We start from the raw sequence: 18,522 nt of genomic DNA on the forward strand, positions 1-18,522 counted from the left end.
TAGTAATGAGCATTTCTTGAGTACCTGCTAGATGCCAGACACTATAGTAAGAGCTTCACATATTCTATTTCTAATTCATAAAAGAGTCCTCTGAGATAGGTAATATTATCTGCCTTTTCTAATGAGAAACACAAGGCTTAGGTAACTTGGACAAAGTCACAGTGCTGACAGGTGGCAGAGCTAGGATTCAGGTCCACCTAAGCCAGCGGTTCTCAACCTGTGGATCGCGCCCTCTTTGGAGGTCGAACGACCCTTTCACAGGGGTCGCCTAAGACCATCCTGCATATCAGATATTTACATTACGATTCATAACAGTAACAACATTACAGTTATGAAGTAGCAACGAAAATAATTTTATGGTTGGGTCACAACATGAGGAACTGTATTTAAAGGGCCAGAAGGTTGAGAACCACTGAGAGCCCTTTCTGCTGTGCAGGACTGCAGAGTGCGCTTTATTATTGTTTTATTACAGTTGAAATCCAATATTATTTTGTATTAGTTTCAGGTGTACAGTACAGTGGTCAGACAGTCATAAACTTCGCAAAGTGTTCCCCCTGATATTTCCAGTACCCACCTGGCACAGTGCATAGTTATTAGAACACTAGAGGCCTAATGCACAAAATTCATACAAGCATAGGCCTTCCTTCCCCTGGCTGCCAGCACCGGCTTCCCTCGCAGCCCCGGTTTCATCCGGAAGGTCATCCAGTCTAATCAGCATATTACACTTTTATTATTATAGATTATTGACTATATTCCCTATGCTGTGCTTTCCTTCCCAATAATTATTTTGGGAAGTAAAATACAGTTGATAACCAATCTGTTCTTCTTAATCCCTTCACCTTCTTCACTGAGTCCCTCAAGCCCCCTCCCCTCTGGCAGCCATCAGTCTGTTCTCTGTATCTATGAATCTGTTTTTGTTTTGTTTGTTCATTTATATCGTTCTTTAGGTTTTACATATAAGTGAAATCGTCTGGCATCTGTCTTTCTCGTCTGACTTGTTTCACTTAGCACACTATCCTCTAGTTCCATTCAGGCTGTCACAAATAGTAAGATTTCATTCTTTTCTATGGCCGAGTAATTATTTCATTGTGTAGGGGGGTTAATGCGGTGGGCGGGGGAAGAGCAGGAAAGGGGACTTCTGTAATACTTTCAACAATAAAGATAAATTAAAAGGTAATAATAATAAAATAATTTGGTAGATCTATAAGTATTGGCATGAAAATATTCCTAAGAGACAAAGGAAAATATAAACTAATATGGCCTCTTTCATGTTGAAAAATTTTAACTGTCTTTTTAGTCACATATATGTAAATACATATTTAAAAAAACAGAAAACATAAGATTGAGTATCTTTTAGTAAGTGTATGAGTTTGAGAGAAATTTTGCTTTTACTATATATTGTTAGAACTTTTAAAATGAGACTGTTCTTCTACTATTTATGTTAGGAGATAAATTGATGATATATAGATAAACACATGCTAGACACACACAAAAAGTGATCAATTAGAATAGAGAAAGAACCAACTCCTAGGATATACAATCCAGTAAGAGCTGACTACATTATAAGCTTTTTATACTCTTGTAATGGGCATTCTTACGGCCTAAGACTGTGACCGAGGTCTCCATTTTCTTTTTACTTTTCTTTACATTTGTTTAATTAAAATACAAGAAAGCAAAACAGTTGCAATTAACATACTTACTGACAAATCGCAAAGTTTTCGTTCGGAGAGGACAACCACGAAAATTCAAGCGCAGCACATTGAGACGCCACCGTTGCAGAGTATGCACTACATATTTATCCATAATTGTATGTTTTACTGAGGAAAAATCAATCTAAAAAGGACACACAGATGATATCAAGAAATAAAAAGTTCTTAGGCATATAAAATTTTTAAATATTTTTAAAGCATCAAGGACTAAAACATTTTTTATAATATCACTCATTTGGGGGCCTTTTGTTCTTGTTGTTTTTCATGGTCATTCCTAGGTTTAATTACAAACAAATTCCAAATGTCCGGTCCAGGTCAACAGCTGTGAGGGTTGGCAGCCTCACAGCCACCCCAACCCGATCAGTTATCTTGGAGTGGACTGGACACCCCCATCATCTCAAGTGAGTCCAAGGCTGCCCTCCCCCACTTCAGTAGCAATGCAATCTGGGTTAATATTTCTGCCTTTTGTTTTATGAGCACAGACTATATGCTGGGTCCTTGACCACAGGAAAGACAATTTAGAGTATGCGGTTATAAGGACCTTTTCGTAAGTCATAATTTGGACGTTATTCTAGAGAAAAGAATCGCCTGAATGGACCTGGCTGATTATATGTAAAATTGAAGGGCACAGAGGTGTATGTGAGTTCTGAGTGGCCAGGGCTAGTTGATAAACAATAACATTGATAACATAGTATTAGTAGTATTTTTCAGTTGAAAGGGTAAGTTTATAAACATTCAAATTTTTGCCTTCTCAACAAAGCAATTCTTAGTGCTAAAATGCTTGTTATAGTTGTGCCACATTTGAGCATTCACGAATAAAGGCAAAAAAGTAATTAAACATGAAAGGCAACATAGAATTGTGGAAAGGGAAATTTGCTGAACATAATGAAACTTAAATTCCTATCCTGGCTTTGTTATTCATGGCCATGTGCTCATATATGCTCCATCTACCCAGTGAGGTCTCTAAGTAGAAGTGCTATTTTTTTCTGCCAGGCTTCTGAAGTATTTGTCTTCATATTGATATTGTACATATTCTTTCTCTTCCAGACCATTTGAATTCATTTTTTCTTCTTCTTTAAGGTTTTTCCAAAGGAAAAAAGTAACACCCCAATCTGTCACTAAGTAAGAGATTTATTAATATACATATTATTAATTTCAGACAGGGAGAGATAGATAGAAACATCAATGATGAAAGAATCATTGATTGGCTGCCTCCTGCTCGCCCCCTACTGGGGATCATATGCCCTGAGCAGGAATAGAAACATGAGGTAACTCCTGGTTCATAGTTGATGCTCAACACTGAGCCACACGGGCTGAGGGAGATTTCTTACTTTAAACCCCACTTTACTTTGATTCTCTGAGTGTGGTTCTAGGACCAGCAGCATCAGCATCGTCCAGGAACCTGTTGGAAATGAAAACTGTCAAGCCCCACGCCAGACCTACTGAGACTCTGTGGGTGGCAATCGGCAATTTGTTTTAACAATCCCTTCAGATGATCCTGAGACATGCTAAAGTTTGAGAGTAACTGCCTTAAACTAAAAGTAAATTTAAGACAGGAATACTTAATTTGTTAGCCATTATGGGTTACCCAAGACAGAAGCTCATTTTCTTCTTGCCATTGTGGCACAAGGTAAGAGCACAACAGTACAGCCAAGCAATGGAATGGTGCTCTGAAGGGATATAAGAATGTTGAGGTGACTTATCAAACTAGAGCCTCGGACATGTTGTCAACTCCTGCTGGTTTTTTTGTGTAAGTTTTAGAGTTGCTGCAGAATAGCTCTGGCCTTTTATTCATAGGTGAGTCGAAGCACATGATATCACTAGTCCTCCAATCATCAGCAGTCAGAATGCAGTGGCAAAGTCAGCTAATGATTGAACTTTAGGCAACAGAGGAAATGTTGCCACTGCAAAATTGATGGATGGCATACATGATCATAGTTGTTGAGATTAAAGCATCATCCACGAAACAGAATAGAGAATCATCGGGGATGAGACATGCTTATTTTTGGTTGTTGGCTGAGACCTCTCGCCAATGTCTTTTTGGACTGAGAAACACAGGCATGTTCTAAGTTACAAGAACAGTACAAAAATAGTAGGATGGGAAGGGTACAGAGGTACCCGCCTAGAAAGTCCGTATTAGAAAATGCCTAGGTGGATGCGTGTCTGTATGCATGCAAACACACGGAGAATATCGAACAAGCTTTGTTTACGTGTTGTGTATTTTAGCCTTATTTCATGCTCAGTTCTTTTTTCCTTTATGCCATATTAAGGGCTACTTTGTTATACTTTTGAACAAATAATATAGTTGATATTTATTTCATGCTCCTTACATACAGGCTCTACACTCAGAACTTTACTTGCATTGTTTTCATTTACCTCTGCAGCATCCTGAGTTAGGCACTGGTAAGCCTCACAGGTACAATAGAGCTTTGTATCAATCCAAAAATAATATTCAATTTATTCCTACCATTTAAATTAGAAAAAAACTAATAATGTATCTCTTAAAATAACATTGCCTTTTTTTCTCATCTTTCAGGCTCATCATGCCTGCACAAGAGAAATAAGTGCACCTACTCTTGGTGGCCGCATAGTGGGGAGGGGAAGGAAGGCAGTCACTACTGCATTTGGCTTACAGCAGTCCATTCTCTTTTAAGGACTAAAATACGGTCATGCACCATATAATGATATTTTAGTCAATGGTGGACCCCATGTACGAAGGTGGTTGCATAAGATTATAATGGAGCTGAAAAATTTCTATCACCTGGTGACGTCGTAGCCATTGTCACATCGTGGTGTAACCCATTACTCACATGTTTACGGTGATGCTGCTGTAAACAAGCCAACTGTGCTGCCAGTCATATAAAAGTATAGAACATGCAGTTACACACAGGACATAATACTTGCTCATAAGTGACTATGTTACTGGTTTAGGTACTTATTATACTATTTATCATTATTTTAGTGTGTACTCCTACTTACACACAAAAAAAGTTCGCTGTAAAACAGGGTGCTGTGTTACGCCAGGCAGCAGCCTCACACATCTCGTGTTTGCCACATCTTTTAATTGCATCATTTTCTCTTGTGCTTGATTTAATCTCATGTTGTTTTGTATAGTAACATGCTGTACAAGCTTGTAGCCAAGGAGCAATAGGTTACACCAGATAGCCTGGGTGTGTAGTAGGCTATACCATCCAGGTTTGTGTAAACGCATGCACTCGATGAGGTTCACACAATGACAAAACCACCTAGCGACACATTTCTTGGACATATCCTCATGTGTTCAGCAGCACATGACAGTAAAGACACAGCTTCAGGTAGTGACTACTTACATGATTCCACAATGTGCTGTTTTGTATCATTGCCATCCAGGCATGGCAAACTTGACCAAAAATTATCATATCTTTTAAATTGAGGTTGGAGAAAATCTAAACACAAAGGAAAGAAATATGTCATTTTGAAAAATATGAATTTTGATGTAACTCTTCCACTTAGCATTTTTTGCTGTTAATAATGATAATGTAATCCATACATTGCAGAAGCAGGGATCTAAATGCTGGAACTTTATCTGAAGATAGGAATTTTATCTAAAGCACCATAACTTGCCCTCGCTGGTTGGGCTCAGTGGCTAGAGCGTCGGCCTATGGACTGAAGGGTCCTGGATTCGATTCCGGTCAAGGGCACATGATGGCTTAATCCCCAGTCGGGGACATGCAGGAGGCAGCTGATCAATGATTCTCTCTCATCACTGATGTTTCTATCTCTCTCTCCCTCTCCTTTCCTCTCTGAAATCAGTGAAAAAATATATTTCAAAAACAAAACACAAGGTGGAACAAAACATCAGAGAATACTAATATTCTAAAACTAGAGAGTGTCCTAAATTCTGGTAATTATTCAGGAAGAAAGTATAGATATTAATTTACTATAAGCTTTATTAAGGTAAGTGTACATACTAAAATTTGTGTAAGGGTTGCCTAAGAACAACTTAGAGCAGGGGTCCTCAAACTTTTTAAACAGGAGGCCAGTTCACTGTCCCTCAGACCGTTGGAGGGCCGGAATATAGTTTAAAAAAAAACTATGAACAAATTCCTATGCACACTGCACATATCTTATTTTGAAGTAAAACAACAAAATGGGAACAAATACAATATTTGTATTTGCATGTGGCCCACGGGCCGTAGTTTGAGGACCCCTGACTTAGAGAAAGAGAAAGGCAAGACGCAATGCCCTAAGGGCTGCACACTGTAAGAGAACTCATTAAGACCTAGTAAGCTCCACTTGTGTGCATGCATATAAGCATAACCAATGGACACAAGACACTGGGGGGTAGGGAGGCCAGGGGAAGGTCAAGGGGAGAAAAAAAAAAGGAGACATATGTAATACTCTTTGTAATACTTTAAGCAATAAAACAAAATAAAAAATAAAAAAAAAAGACCTATTAAGCTCCAACACACGAAGTAGACAGGAGAACTTCGAGCACAGCTGCTCTGGGTGGACCGAGCCTTTATTTCCTGGACCCTTATTCCAGAATCGCCACTGCCCCTCGGAAGGTCACGAGCTCAGTTCCCTAAGGCTGCTGTAACCAATGACCACAAACTGGGTGGCTTCATACAACAGAAACCTATTCTCTCACAGTTCTGACGTCTAGACGTGTGAGATCACAGCGTTGGCAGGGCCACCCTCCTGAAGGCACAGCAGAGTGTCCTTGTTTCTTCCTAGCTTCTGGTGGTCGCTGGCTTTCCTTGGCTTGTAGCCACTTCGCTCCAACCCTTGCCTCTGTCATCATGTGGTCTTCATTCCTCCTGGGTGGGTTTGAATCTCCCTCTCCTGTCTCTTATAAAAACACTGGTCACTGGACTTAGGACCCACCCTCTTCCAGGGTGACCCCATCTTAGCTAATTACATCTGCAAAGATCCTATTTCCAAATAAAATCACATTCTGAGGTTCTGGTGACTAGTAGACATGAATTTGGGGAGGATATTATTCAACCCAGTTCAGTGACCTGACTCCTCTGAGTCTGTTTCATCAGCAAAATGAGGCTCTAGGATGAGATGATCTCTCAAGGCTTCCGCCATACCTAAAAGCTTATAATTACTATTGCGACTCATGACCAAATGGTTAAAACTAGACCCCTCACTGTACTGCCATTGTGTAATTGTCAGTGTTAAGTTTAAAAGGGTTTACTTTTCCACATCAACGTGATTAAATTATTTTCAACTACAAATCCTAACAGGATATTATTTGTAATTTTTTAGAAGCTCTACCTAATTGGATCCTACACATCATATAAGTGCTAGATTCTTACATAAGTGGAGACAGACCTTTATCTGAAAGGTACACTTGCATTCTTGTCTATATAGTAGAGAAAACAGGAGCTACTTAAAAAGGCCATATAATGCCTTTTCCAATATGTAGGGAGTTATTTATTTACTAGTTCATTTAACACTTATTGTTAAGCACCTATTCAGTGACAGTCATACCTTACTAATTCAATAGAATATTGTCCAGAAATATTTTAAAGGCAAGTGTTTCACATCTCAGTGTGGAATAAACTTTGCAAAGAATTTAAGTGCAATTACCATGAACCTCACTTTCTCCTAGGAAGTCATGCCATTGTAGTATAATATATATTGAGAATTTTTAAATGTTCAATGCATTTATACTTGAAAAGACTAGAAAACAATTCCATAAGAAATGCAGGCTGTTGCCAACATGGAAACCTGGGGAAAACATCAGGCAGGTGAGTGTGGATTTTTAATTCAATTTCATAGATAATCACTGCATGGTTATTCTCATGGGCAAGACATCCTAACCCCCAAACTGGAAAGATGTAGCACAGAAGAAAAAAAAAGAAGTTTTAATAAAACTATATGCCAGTGAAACTATATCCTCCTATATAATAAAAGCATAATATGCAAATCGACCAAACAGCGGAATGACTGGTCAGTGGGGGGTGGGGCGGGGGGGGGGGGGGGGCAGGAGGCACCAGGCCAGCCAGGGTGCATGCCAGCAGGCAGAAGGAGGGGATGGCGATGGAGGGGGGGTGACCGGTAACAGTGGAGGGGTGATGGGGGGGACAGGGCCAGCTGCTCACTGCCTGTGCCTCCCCTGATCAGCCCTCCAGTTGCCTCCCACATAGGGAGGCCAGACTGCGGCTTAGGCCCGCTGTCAGACATCCCCTGAGGCTCCCAGACTGTGAGAGGGTGCAGGCCAGGCTGAGGGCCCCCCCCCCCCACCCCCAGTGCATGAATTTTTGTGCACCGGGTTTCTAGTATAAGTATAAAGTATGAGGCTACTCGATGCTCTTATTCAATGTGTATCAGGGGGTGCTAGGTGCCAGGGGGAATTTTAATCTTTGGAAGGAAAAACATCTAGGGGTCCATGAACAACTAATAAGGTGAGCAAGGGGACTGGAAGCCCATGTCACGAAAGAAATGAAGGGATGTAACAAAGAGGACGAAAGATGAGAGAGGAACCTTGCACCCTAGTAGGAAGCAGAATTACAAATGCAAGGAAGCCTGCTCTGCCTCTAAGTTGTTGGAATGAGCCCTGCTAGTATATGATTCCAGTTAAGGAACACAGAGGCAGCTGCAAGAAGAGTCTTCCTAGAGTCTGAGACTTGTCAAGCCGCCTGTCCACTCCTTGCACCTCCTGACTCTGGTGCAAATGAATGATACTCCTGCAAGGGACCAGGGATGGTTCTTGGGATGAGGAGACTGAGCTGCTGACAATAATCTGAAGCACAAAGAGTACAGCAAATATTTTCGTTCTCATATGACCTCAAGTGCTAGGACTAGGATCTCTGAGAGGGGAAATCGGCAGATTCCAGCTTTATCTAAGAAAAGACCTCTAGGCTAGTCCCTTCTGACATAAAGATTCTATGATTTTAAGATGTTGTAACCCTCTGCTCTCCAAAACAAGCAAGTTCCAACAGAAACAAATTTACAATGTTCGTGGTGAGAAATAAATATATTCCTAATTCCCTGTGGTGTTAGATTGGTATTGGGATATCAGCACATGTCTTGCAAATGGAGAAGGATCTCCACATAGGGAGAAGCATCAAGGAAGGTCTAAAATAGAGTGGGCTGGCTGGGAAGGGTTCTTGTTCGCTGACTATGATAGAGCATCAAGTGTGTTACTGAGCGGATACTGACGGGGTGGAGGAGCCTGTTGGAAGAGATGAACTTTGAACTCCTTCTAGTAAGGGTTCTCTTCCTGGCTTGCCTTCTTACTGTCTCCTCACAAGGCAGAGAGGAAGCTCTTTTGTCTATTTTTAGCAATCATCTTGCTCTAAGGCAGCGGTTCTCAACCTGCGGGTGGAGACCTCTTTGGGGGTCGAATGACCCTTTCACAGGGATCGCCTAAGACCATCAGAAAACACATATATAATTACATATTGTTTTTGTGATTAATCACTATGCTTTAATTATGTTCAATTTGTAACAATGAAATTGGGGGTCACCACAACATGAGGAACTATATTAAAGGGTCGCGGCATTAGGAAGGTTGAGAACCACTGCTCTACTGGCACTAGTCCCATAGGGGGGCTTCACCCTCATGACCTCATCCAATCCTAATTACTTCCCCAAGACCCCACCTCCTAATGCCATTTCATTGAGGGTTAGGGTTTCAACACACGAATTTGGTGTAGACACAAACATTGGGTCCATAACACACAGTTATACAGAGCTGCGATCCACACTCTAGTTTTCTACATTTAGGATTTGTTTCCCTACACAATTTCCACAGAAACTTTACCCCACTCTAGAATGATAGATTGTTCCAGCCTAGAATAGAATGAGTATATTTACTTAAAACACCTTTCAGCGTAAGATTTAGTCCTCAGCATATAAACACTATTTTGAACATTTTTCCAAATGCTCAAAATTATTAGGCAATTTCCAATCATAAACTACTTGACAAGTGATGATGATTTCCTTCACTTTTGATGACAAATTCTCCTAAGAAATATTCATGTGAAAATTCTGCAAACACCCATATACTTGAAGGCTAAATGTGTTCAAAAGTAAACCTCAGTTGTATAATGAAGCCATTCTCTTCATTCAAAATGAAACCTTGACCGGTCAAAAGTTTCCTGTTCCTTGTTTAAACCAATCATTCCTTTTTATATAACATCTCGTGTCAAAAAAATATAACAACACTTTCACTTCCAAACAGTTAGGGAAAGTTTTAACCATATCCCATTTGGATAGAATTCCCAAGAGTAAAATACTTAACAACTGAACAATCCGAGTCCATGGCTAACCTACATGTTCTTCCAAAGTTTTAAATATTGATACAACACCTGGACTATTCTTAGCAATGATCTTGTTTTGCCTACCTAAAGTAGGATATTCTATAGACATTAATTTTATTTTTAATGTGGTACTATTTCTAATGCTTACAATAGTAGATATTCTAAAATTTACCTAACGTGAGCTTTTTCTCGTGCATATAGAATTTTAAGGCAAAAAAAACAACAACAATTAATTAATGTCCAAGTTTTTCACTCTGTATTCTTCTTCTGTCTTTTCCCAATTTACACTTGTTCTTCACTATCTGATACAATAGCTACCAGCTACATGTGGCTATTGAGCACTTGAAATGTGACTGGTATGACTGAGGAACCAAAATTTTAATTTAATTTAAATTTAAAATCTGAAGCTTGATTTGGTTATTGGAAAACATTTAATTACACATGGAGCAATCTGGGTATGTGAATACTTTTTCAGGTGTGACATGAGATCTAAATGCAATCTGTATTTGTATTTGTATATCTGATATATCTGTATATCTGATTAAGTATATCTGATGAAAATTTAGCGTTAGAATTGAAATGTTGTAAAAGCATAAATTAAAAACTTGATGTCAAAGACAGTGTGAAATAAAGAATATAAAATATCTCATTGGCAATTTTTGTGTATTGGTTAAGTGTAGAAATGATAATAATCTAGATATATTGGATTAAATAAAATGTATTATTAAAATTTAAAAAATAAAATAAACTTATTCTCAAAGGAAACATATACTACCTAGAATATAATATCCTAAAAAAGCATTGTAGTATGTTTCCAAATGCCATTAAAAGTCAAAATATTGTTTTGTACATAAATTCCATATGTATCCAGCATTCAAACATCAAATCCCAGGGATATATAGAGCAATATTTCTATGTATTACTTAGAATTTAAACAATTTTAAAATATTTTGTAAGAAAGAAAATGATTATGTGGTCAAATAGATTTGGGAAATCCTGATCAAAACAAAGTAAAACATTATGAAACATTTAAGCATCTAGAGAAAGAACTTAATAACAAACACATATCCATTGATCAAATTTAACAAATATTACCCTTTTAGAAACTAAATTTAAGAACTTTTTCTTTAGGGCCTTCTTTTAACCCCAGGAAGACAATGACATTAACCATTTACTGTAGACCTAGTTTTTGTTTTGGCATTTGTATTGTTTTGTGTTTGTTTGATTGTTTTTGTTAATCTTCACTGAAGGATATTTTTCCATTGATTTTAGAGAGAATGAAAGGGAGGGGGAGAGACAGAGAGAGAAACATCGATGTGAGAGAGACACATCGCTTGGTTGCCTCCTGCTGAAGCATCCATCTTATATAAAAACTGCTGTTTGAAATTGTAACCCTGCTATTTTGGCTTCTGTAATGCTTGCTGGCTTAAATAATAAGGAAAATAAGACTACTCCCATTTCAGAGCGGCCATTAAACCTTCCCCAGACGAAGTTATCAGTGCTGGCACCTGGCCAAGCCTTTGGTTGAGGTCTCAAAGCCCCAGCACATAGGGGTTCTTTAAGAACTTGCAAAGGGGACCAGAACAGAACCCCATATATGGGAGACAAAGAGAATAAAAAAATATAAATACACAAAACTTCCTGTGTGACTTCGCCCAGAATTCTAGAGACATTTTTCTCTGGGCCCGCGTGTAATCATAATAATAAATTTAACTCCATCTCTCTAAGCGTTGCTTGATTCGTCTCCGATTTTCTGTAACACTGCATGCACCTCGACCAGGGTCTGGGATCAAGCCTGCAACTGAGGTATGTGCCCTTGACTGGAATGAAACCCAGGATCCTTTAGTCTGAGGAACAACTCTCTATCCACCTAGCCAAACTGTCTAGAGCTGTATTTTTTAAATGAAAAGCCTCCATTCTTCCAGCTTCTAAGATGCCACATTACCCATCCTGGTGTTTCCCTGATCACCCATTTCTGGTTCTCTTCTTTGTCCATTTGTCCTTGCATTAGTCCAAAGAAACAGAAACAAGAGATATACAGACACAGATTTATAGATTTATATGTATTTACCATATCTATGTAATATATGGTTTGGGGTTCTTTTTGTTTTTTGGGTGTTTTTACTATAAAGAATTGGCTCCCCATATTATGAAGGCTGAGAAGTCCAAATTCTGCAGCTGGAGACCCAAGAGAGCCAATTGTATTGTTCAAATGTGAGTCCAGGGCCTGAGAACCAGAAAAGGCAAAGGTAGAAATTCCAGGCTCATCTGAGTCAGAAGGCAGCAGATGATGAGATGTCCCAGCTCAAAGGCAGTCAGGTATAGAGAGAATTCCTTCTTACTCAGCCTTTTTCAGTGGACTGAATGATGCCTGTCCATTAAGGAGGGTCATCTGCTTTACTCAGTCTACTAATTCAAATTTAAGGTAGTAAAAAGCAACTCAGCCTGGCTAGAGCCAAGAATTCCTGAGGGGAAATGGTAGACAATGACGCTAAAGTGAGGAATTAGAACGTAAAGGGCCCTACGGGCCATGTGAAAGCCATGGGGATCAAAGAAAGATTTCAAGCAGCAAAGTGACATGAATAAATGTGACTTTTGAAAGATAAGGATAGCTCTGGGTAAGCAAATGAAAAATGAGTCAAGGTCAAGAGTTGATGTTGAAAGGCTCAAGGAAGTAGCTTCAATAACAATCTCACTGATAGATAATGAGTGCCAGAGGGAATGTAGAAGAGAAAATAAGAGAGATTACACGTTTAAAAAAATGTAGTGGAAGATAAAAGAAAAAAGTCAAAGATTATTTCCAATTTCTAGCTAGGTCAGTGAAGTTGATGATAATGCTATTCATTTAGAAACAGGATAGAGGAGAGACAGTTAGAGGAAGTTAAATGATGAGTTCTACTTTGGAAATGATGGATCGGCCTGTGTCTTTGGAACACTCAGGTAGAGACTGTTTAAAGCATTTTCTGGGCCTCTCAGTGGTTTGAGATAGAGTCAGGAAGTCTGACAACACATATAGGAATAAAAGTAGAGTATTAATTCAAGAGAGGAGGAGGGTTGAGAAATGTCTTACAGTAATAGGGTGAGTAGAATACATTTATAGACCCGAGGGAATAAATCAATAGAAAGAAAGAAATTAGAGATGGTGGGGCCAGGGAAGGCACAGGGAAGGGGTAGGGGTGACAACTCTCTCCTAATTAACTTTATATTGTAGTGCAATGAAGGAGAGTTGTCTTCCGAACATAGAACACAGACTTTTGAGTTAATTGGTAAATGCTTCCATGCAGATCACAAGCCATCTAGAACAGATGGCAAACTGCTGAATTGAATTAGGCTCAACCAACCATTTCAATGGAACATTGTATGGAATGGAAAGAAAAACACTTGGCAAGACAGGACCCATGAGTCAGGAATCAGTGGTGAGTGGTGTGAGTCATGCATTTAAGATCAATACAGAAGCTGGCTCTGCTCCTGAGGTTATTAGATCTGAGTTCCCCACCCCTCTAGTCGCCCAGACTTAACGCTATGCTGTGTGCCTCTTCATGTGCCCTTTCATTTCAGACTGCTGGTTCCAGAATTCAGCTTCGGTTCTCGCACGAGTCTTCCTTTTCATTCCCGTGGTGTGCAACCCAACTGCTCCTTCTTAGAGAAGACTCCGTCTGCCTTCAGACTTTACCTGAACCCCCTCCCCGCAACCCAAACAAGGCAGGGGGAGGAGAGGGAAGACAGGTGAAGGGTAAAGAAAACAGCTTTGTAAGTCAGCCATCATGTCACTTGCCCACTTGATGAAGCCCAACTCCGGAGTGGACACTCAAGGCCTCAACGATTTAGCCCCATCCCATCATTCCAGTTTTATATCTTGTGCTCCCAACATAAATTCCCCATTCTAGCCAAACTGACCCACTCAACTGCCCTGAAATATTTCTTCCATTTTCTTGGCTTCATTTTTCTTTCAATTCTTTCAACAAATATTCAGCAGAGAGAAGCCTTCCCTGACAGCCCTTGTCTAGCACACCCCAGCCTCTCTTTTTTAAAAATGAGATATGATTGACACTTAACATCATATTAGTTAAATATGGTGTACAATATAGTGATTTCATCTTTGTATATATTGCAAAATGATCACCACAATAAGTCTAGTTAACATCCATAGCCATACATAGTTGCAAGTATTTTTTCTTTTGATGAGAACTTTTAAGGTCTACTCCCTTAGCGACTTTCCAATATACAATACAGTATTATTAACTATCGTCACCATGCTGTATATTACATCCCCATGACATCACCATGCTGTATATTACATCCCCATGACATCACCATGCTGTATATTACATCCCCATGACTTATTTATTTTATAACCAGAAGTTTGAACTTTCGACTCCCTTTACCAATTTCACCCACCCCCCACCTCTAGCAACTACCTACCTGTTCTCTGTGTATCTATGAGTTGGGGTTTTGGTTTTAGTTTTTGTTTATATCACACAATATTTGTCCTTCTCTGTCTGACTTATTTTACTTAGCATAATGCCCTCAAGACACGTTCATATTATCACCAATGGCAAGATTTCATTCTTTATATGGCGGAATAATATTTCATTGTGTGTATATAGCACATCTTTATCTCTTCATCTATCAGTGGACATTTAGGTTGCTTCCAAATCTTGGCTATTGTAGCTGCAGTAGACATCAGGGCACATATATCTTTTTGTGTTAGTGTTTTATTTTCTTTCAGATGACTACCCACAAATGGAATTGCTGGATCATATGATAGTCCTATTTTTAATTTTTTGAAGAACTTCCATAATGTTTTCCATAGTGGCTACACCAATTTACATTCTCACCAATAACGCATAGGGTCTCCCTTTTTTCACATCCTCACCAACACTTTTTTGCTGTCTTTTTGGTGATATCCATTCTGACAGGTGTGGATATTGTAGCTTTGATTTGCATTTCCCTGCTGATTAGTGATGTTGAGCATCTTTTCATGTGTCTGTTGGTGATCTGTGTGTCTTATTTGGACAAATGTTTATTGAGATCTTCTACCCATTTTTAAATTGGTTTGTTTTAGATTTTTTACTATTGAGTTGTAAGAGTTCTTTGTATATTTTTTATATTAATCCCTTGTCAGATATATGATTTGAAAATATTTTCTCCCATTTGGTAGGTAGTCCTTCATTTTTTTATGATTTCCTTTGCTGTGCAGAAGTTTGATCTAGTCCCACTTGTCTGCTTTTAATTTGCATAATACTTTTATTAAGCATATCAATATCGTATTAAAAGAAATTAAAAAAAAAATAAGAAGCACCTTTTCCATGAGATAGCCAAGAAATTTAATTAGTACAAAATATGTCTTTGTTGAGCAAGGGACCACTTATTTTTACTTTTTTTGCCTTTTTGTTTGCTGTTCCTTTTGGTAAAGGTGTTCATCCTTTAACCTGATTTATTTCCTACATAGCATTAATTCTGCATGACATGTTCTTGTGTGTTTATTTACTTATTTACTAACTGATTTCTCACACTAACATATAAGAACAAGGCTATTTGTCTAATCCACTGCTATTTCCCCAATGCCTGAAACATCGCTTTGTACATTATAGACATCCAATATAATGGTTAAATAAATGAAATGAAATCTTGATTGAGTGCCTACTTGTGCCAGTCTCTTAGGTGCCGAGGATCAATAAGTAATTAAAACAAATGTAATTCCTAAAATCTCAAAACATATAATTTAGAAGGGCAGACAAAAAAAACAAAAGTGTTATTAAAAATCAATAGCTATTTACAATGAGAAGTGCTATGAAGGAAAAGAGCCAGGCATTATAGGAGGCATTAGTTTTAGATTGGGTAGTTAGGAGAGGTCACTCTGATGGGTGGCATTTAAGCTGAGATGTAAAGAACGAGAAAGACCTAGCCAAGCTAACAGTGGGATGGAAAAGAGTTACAAGCAGGGACAAGAATATGAGCAAAGCGCTCTAGGATTTTTTGCGTTCACGCCTGACATTTTCCTCTGCTGGGATGCTAGTTTCCAGCCAGGATTTAGAGATGTTTAAAGCTAGAAGTAATCATAGAGGCCATCTAACCCACCCTCCTCTCATTTTACAGAAGAAACTACAAGTACGTTCTCTTTGTTAGGGATTTTCAAAGTCTTAAAACCAGCGGTTCTCAACCTGTGGGTCGAGACCCCTTTGGGGGATCGAACGACCCTTTCACAGGGGTCGCCTAAGACCATCGGAAAACACATATATAATTACATATTGTTTTTGTGATTAATCACTATGCTTTAATTATGTTCAATTTGTAACAATGAAAAAACATCCTGCATATCAGATACTTACATTACGATTCATAACGGTAGCAAAATTACAGTTTTGAAGTAGCAACGAAAATAATTTTATGGTTGGGGGTCACCACAACATGAGGAACTGTATTAAAGGGTCGCGGCATTAGGAAGGTTGAGAACCACTCCTTTAAACTGAGATTGAGAGAAGCTAGATGTCCTGTGGGCAGTCAGCAAGCCAGCGGGGCTGCGTTCAGAAGCCAGCCTTCATGACTTCCCGTCCGGTGGCTTCGTCAGTCAGTCATCTAATTCAACATGCTAATAATAGTGATTTCTACTGAGAAATTACCACATGCTGGGCATTGATCTAAGCACTTCATGGATATGAATACATTTAATCCTCACAATCGCAAATGCAAGAGATTTATTATTATTATCCCATTACAAATCAGACAGTTTAGAAACAACGAGATTAAGCAACAGGCCTGAAGTCCCACAGCTGGTGGCAGAGTCAGCCACCCAGACTCCAGAGGGCACTCTCTCTGTCCACGTGCCTCTTTCTGTGATACAGTTTTTCATCCTACAAGTGGATGTATCATTTCACAAGGGTGGTTCTTGCTAAGATTAATGTAGCATCTTGTACAATTTACAAGTCATTAAAATGTGACAGCAAGATCATTTATAAACTACTTCATTTAGATAGAATGCCTGATTACTGACATGATGAAGGCAAGGTCCATGGGCAGAGCAATCCTCTACCAAAAATTAACCGATACTAAAGCAATTTTCAGATATTTTGCTTCATCTGCTTTTTCACCCATTCCACAGGCCAAGCCAACACACACACAGCTGCCTCCTAGAGCAATCAATGTGGTTTTGGAACCTTCCCTATCTGTAGCTCACACCTTACACACCGGTGAAACCTGGAACCGCTCTCTGCTTTGTTGCATTGAGGTCAGACTGACCCCTGAGGTTATCAAAACATGGATTCAAAAACTCATTGAGAATACTCTTTTGTTTAGCAGTTCTAAGTAATTTAATCCGAAAGGTCTGAACCATCTGGTTCTTCTCCTACAACATGGTTTGAGTTTTAATAGCTATCCAGGGTTTTGAATTTTTTTTTCCCCGAGGAAGATGAGTCATCAACACTATAAAATCTGAAGGTGATTTTATAACTTTTTGCAAGTCCACGTGCTATATATCTTTTACAAACACACAAAAGTTGTAGTTTAAAATGAAAGCCCTAAGATGCTGCTTATATTTTTAAACTAATCAAGCAACTCTACATTTTAAGACAACTACATTACTTAACAACATTAGTTAGACTTTCCAAATTCATCAACATAAGGCTTTCTCTGTATGCCTTGTCAAACTACACACATAAGAAAAAAAAAAACAACACAAAAAAACTTGCTTTTTCATGGAAAATGGTCTTTGCCAACCCTCCCACAAGCTCTGAGTTTGACTGATAGTGTATGAGCCCTACCATCTGCTAACTAAACAGCCTTTCCTCATCACTAAGTGATATTAAGAAAAATTATTATAAAACAGAACCTGACTTGTTTTCATGAGTTGATGTAACTGGATCAAAAAGCAAGCCTACAGTTTAAATGTGTTTTCCAAGTTCAAATTGTATCCCATTCCAGATTGCTGTTTTTAATTATTTCTTCAAAACATCAGGCAACCTAAATGTACAAATTTCCATTTATTTTAAAAACTAATACTTCCAAATTTTTAAATAAAATTAGATCCAACTCACATTATATTTTTCTTCTTGTACACCTTTGTTTCTCAATTCCCTGAGAATTAGTTGACCAGAGAAGTCACCAAATTAAATGCCATTTTAAAACTTTGATTTAAAAATTAACTTTGCAAAACTATTGCAAAAATAAGCTTAACAAAATCAACTGTTCAGGACATGAGTGTTAGAATCATTGATTTCTAGTTTTACACTATTCTATAAATACACTCTTTTATTACCTATGCATTTTTTAAAGTATGTTTTTATTTATTCCAGAGAGAACAGAGAGGGGAGAGAGAGAGAGAGAGAGAGAGAGAGAGAGAGAGAGAGAGAGAAGAGAGAAACACCCCTAGCAAGAATCAAACCCACAACCCAGGCATGTGCCCTGACCAGGAATCAAACCAGCAACTTCTTGGCTTATGGGTTGATGCTCAACTGCTGAGCCACAAAAGCTGAGCTACCTATGCATTTTTAATGGACATTACCAATTTATTATGTTGAGAAAAATTTAAGAATATCTCCAAAAATAAAGCTGTGCTTTAG

General features: G+C 38.6%; 1 protein-coding gene across 1 annotated transcript in view; it reads right to left on the reverse strand.

Annotated features, from left to right (window-relative positions):
* The window catches only part of FBXL13 (F-box and leucine rich repeat protein 13), a 161,208-nt gene that overhangs the window by 104,600 nt on the left and 38,086 nt on the right, over nucleotides 1-18,522 (reverse strand). Inside the window, exons 8-9 of the mRNA XM_070424581.1 lie at nucleotides 5,039-5,134; nucleotides 1,701-1,833 (exon numbers count right to left, since the gene is read on the reverse strand). Coding sequence (XP_070280682.1) covers nucleotides 1,701-1,833; nucleotides 5,039-5,134 — 229 coding nt within the window. The remainder of the gene's footprint in view (nucleotides 1-1,700; nucleotides 1,834-5,038; nucleotides 5,135-18,522) is intronic.

The sequence above is a fragment of the Myotis yumanensis genome, unplaced genomic scaffold (assembly GCF_028538775.1).
Source record: "Myotis yumanensis isolate MYYU_CA2020_CCGP unplaced genomic scaffold, mMyoYum1.0.hap1 SCAF_9, whole genome shotgun sequence".
Taxonomy (NCBI): Eukaryota; Metazoa; Chordata; class Mammalia; order Chiroptera; family Vespertilionidae; genus Myotis; species Myotis yumanensis.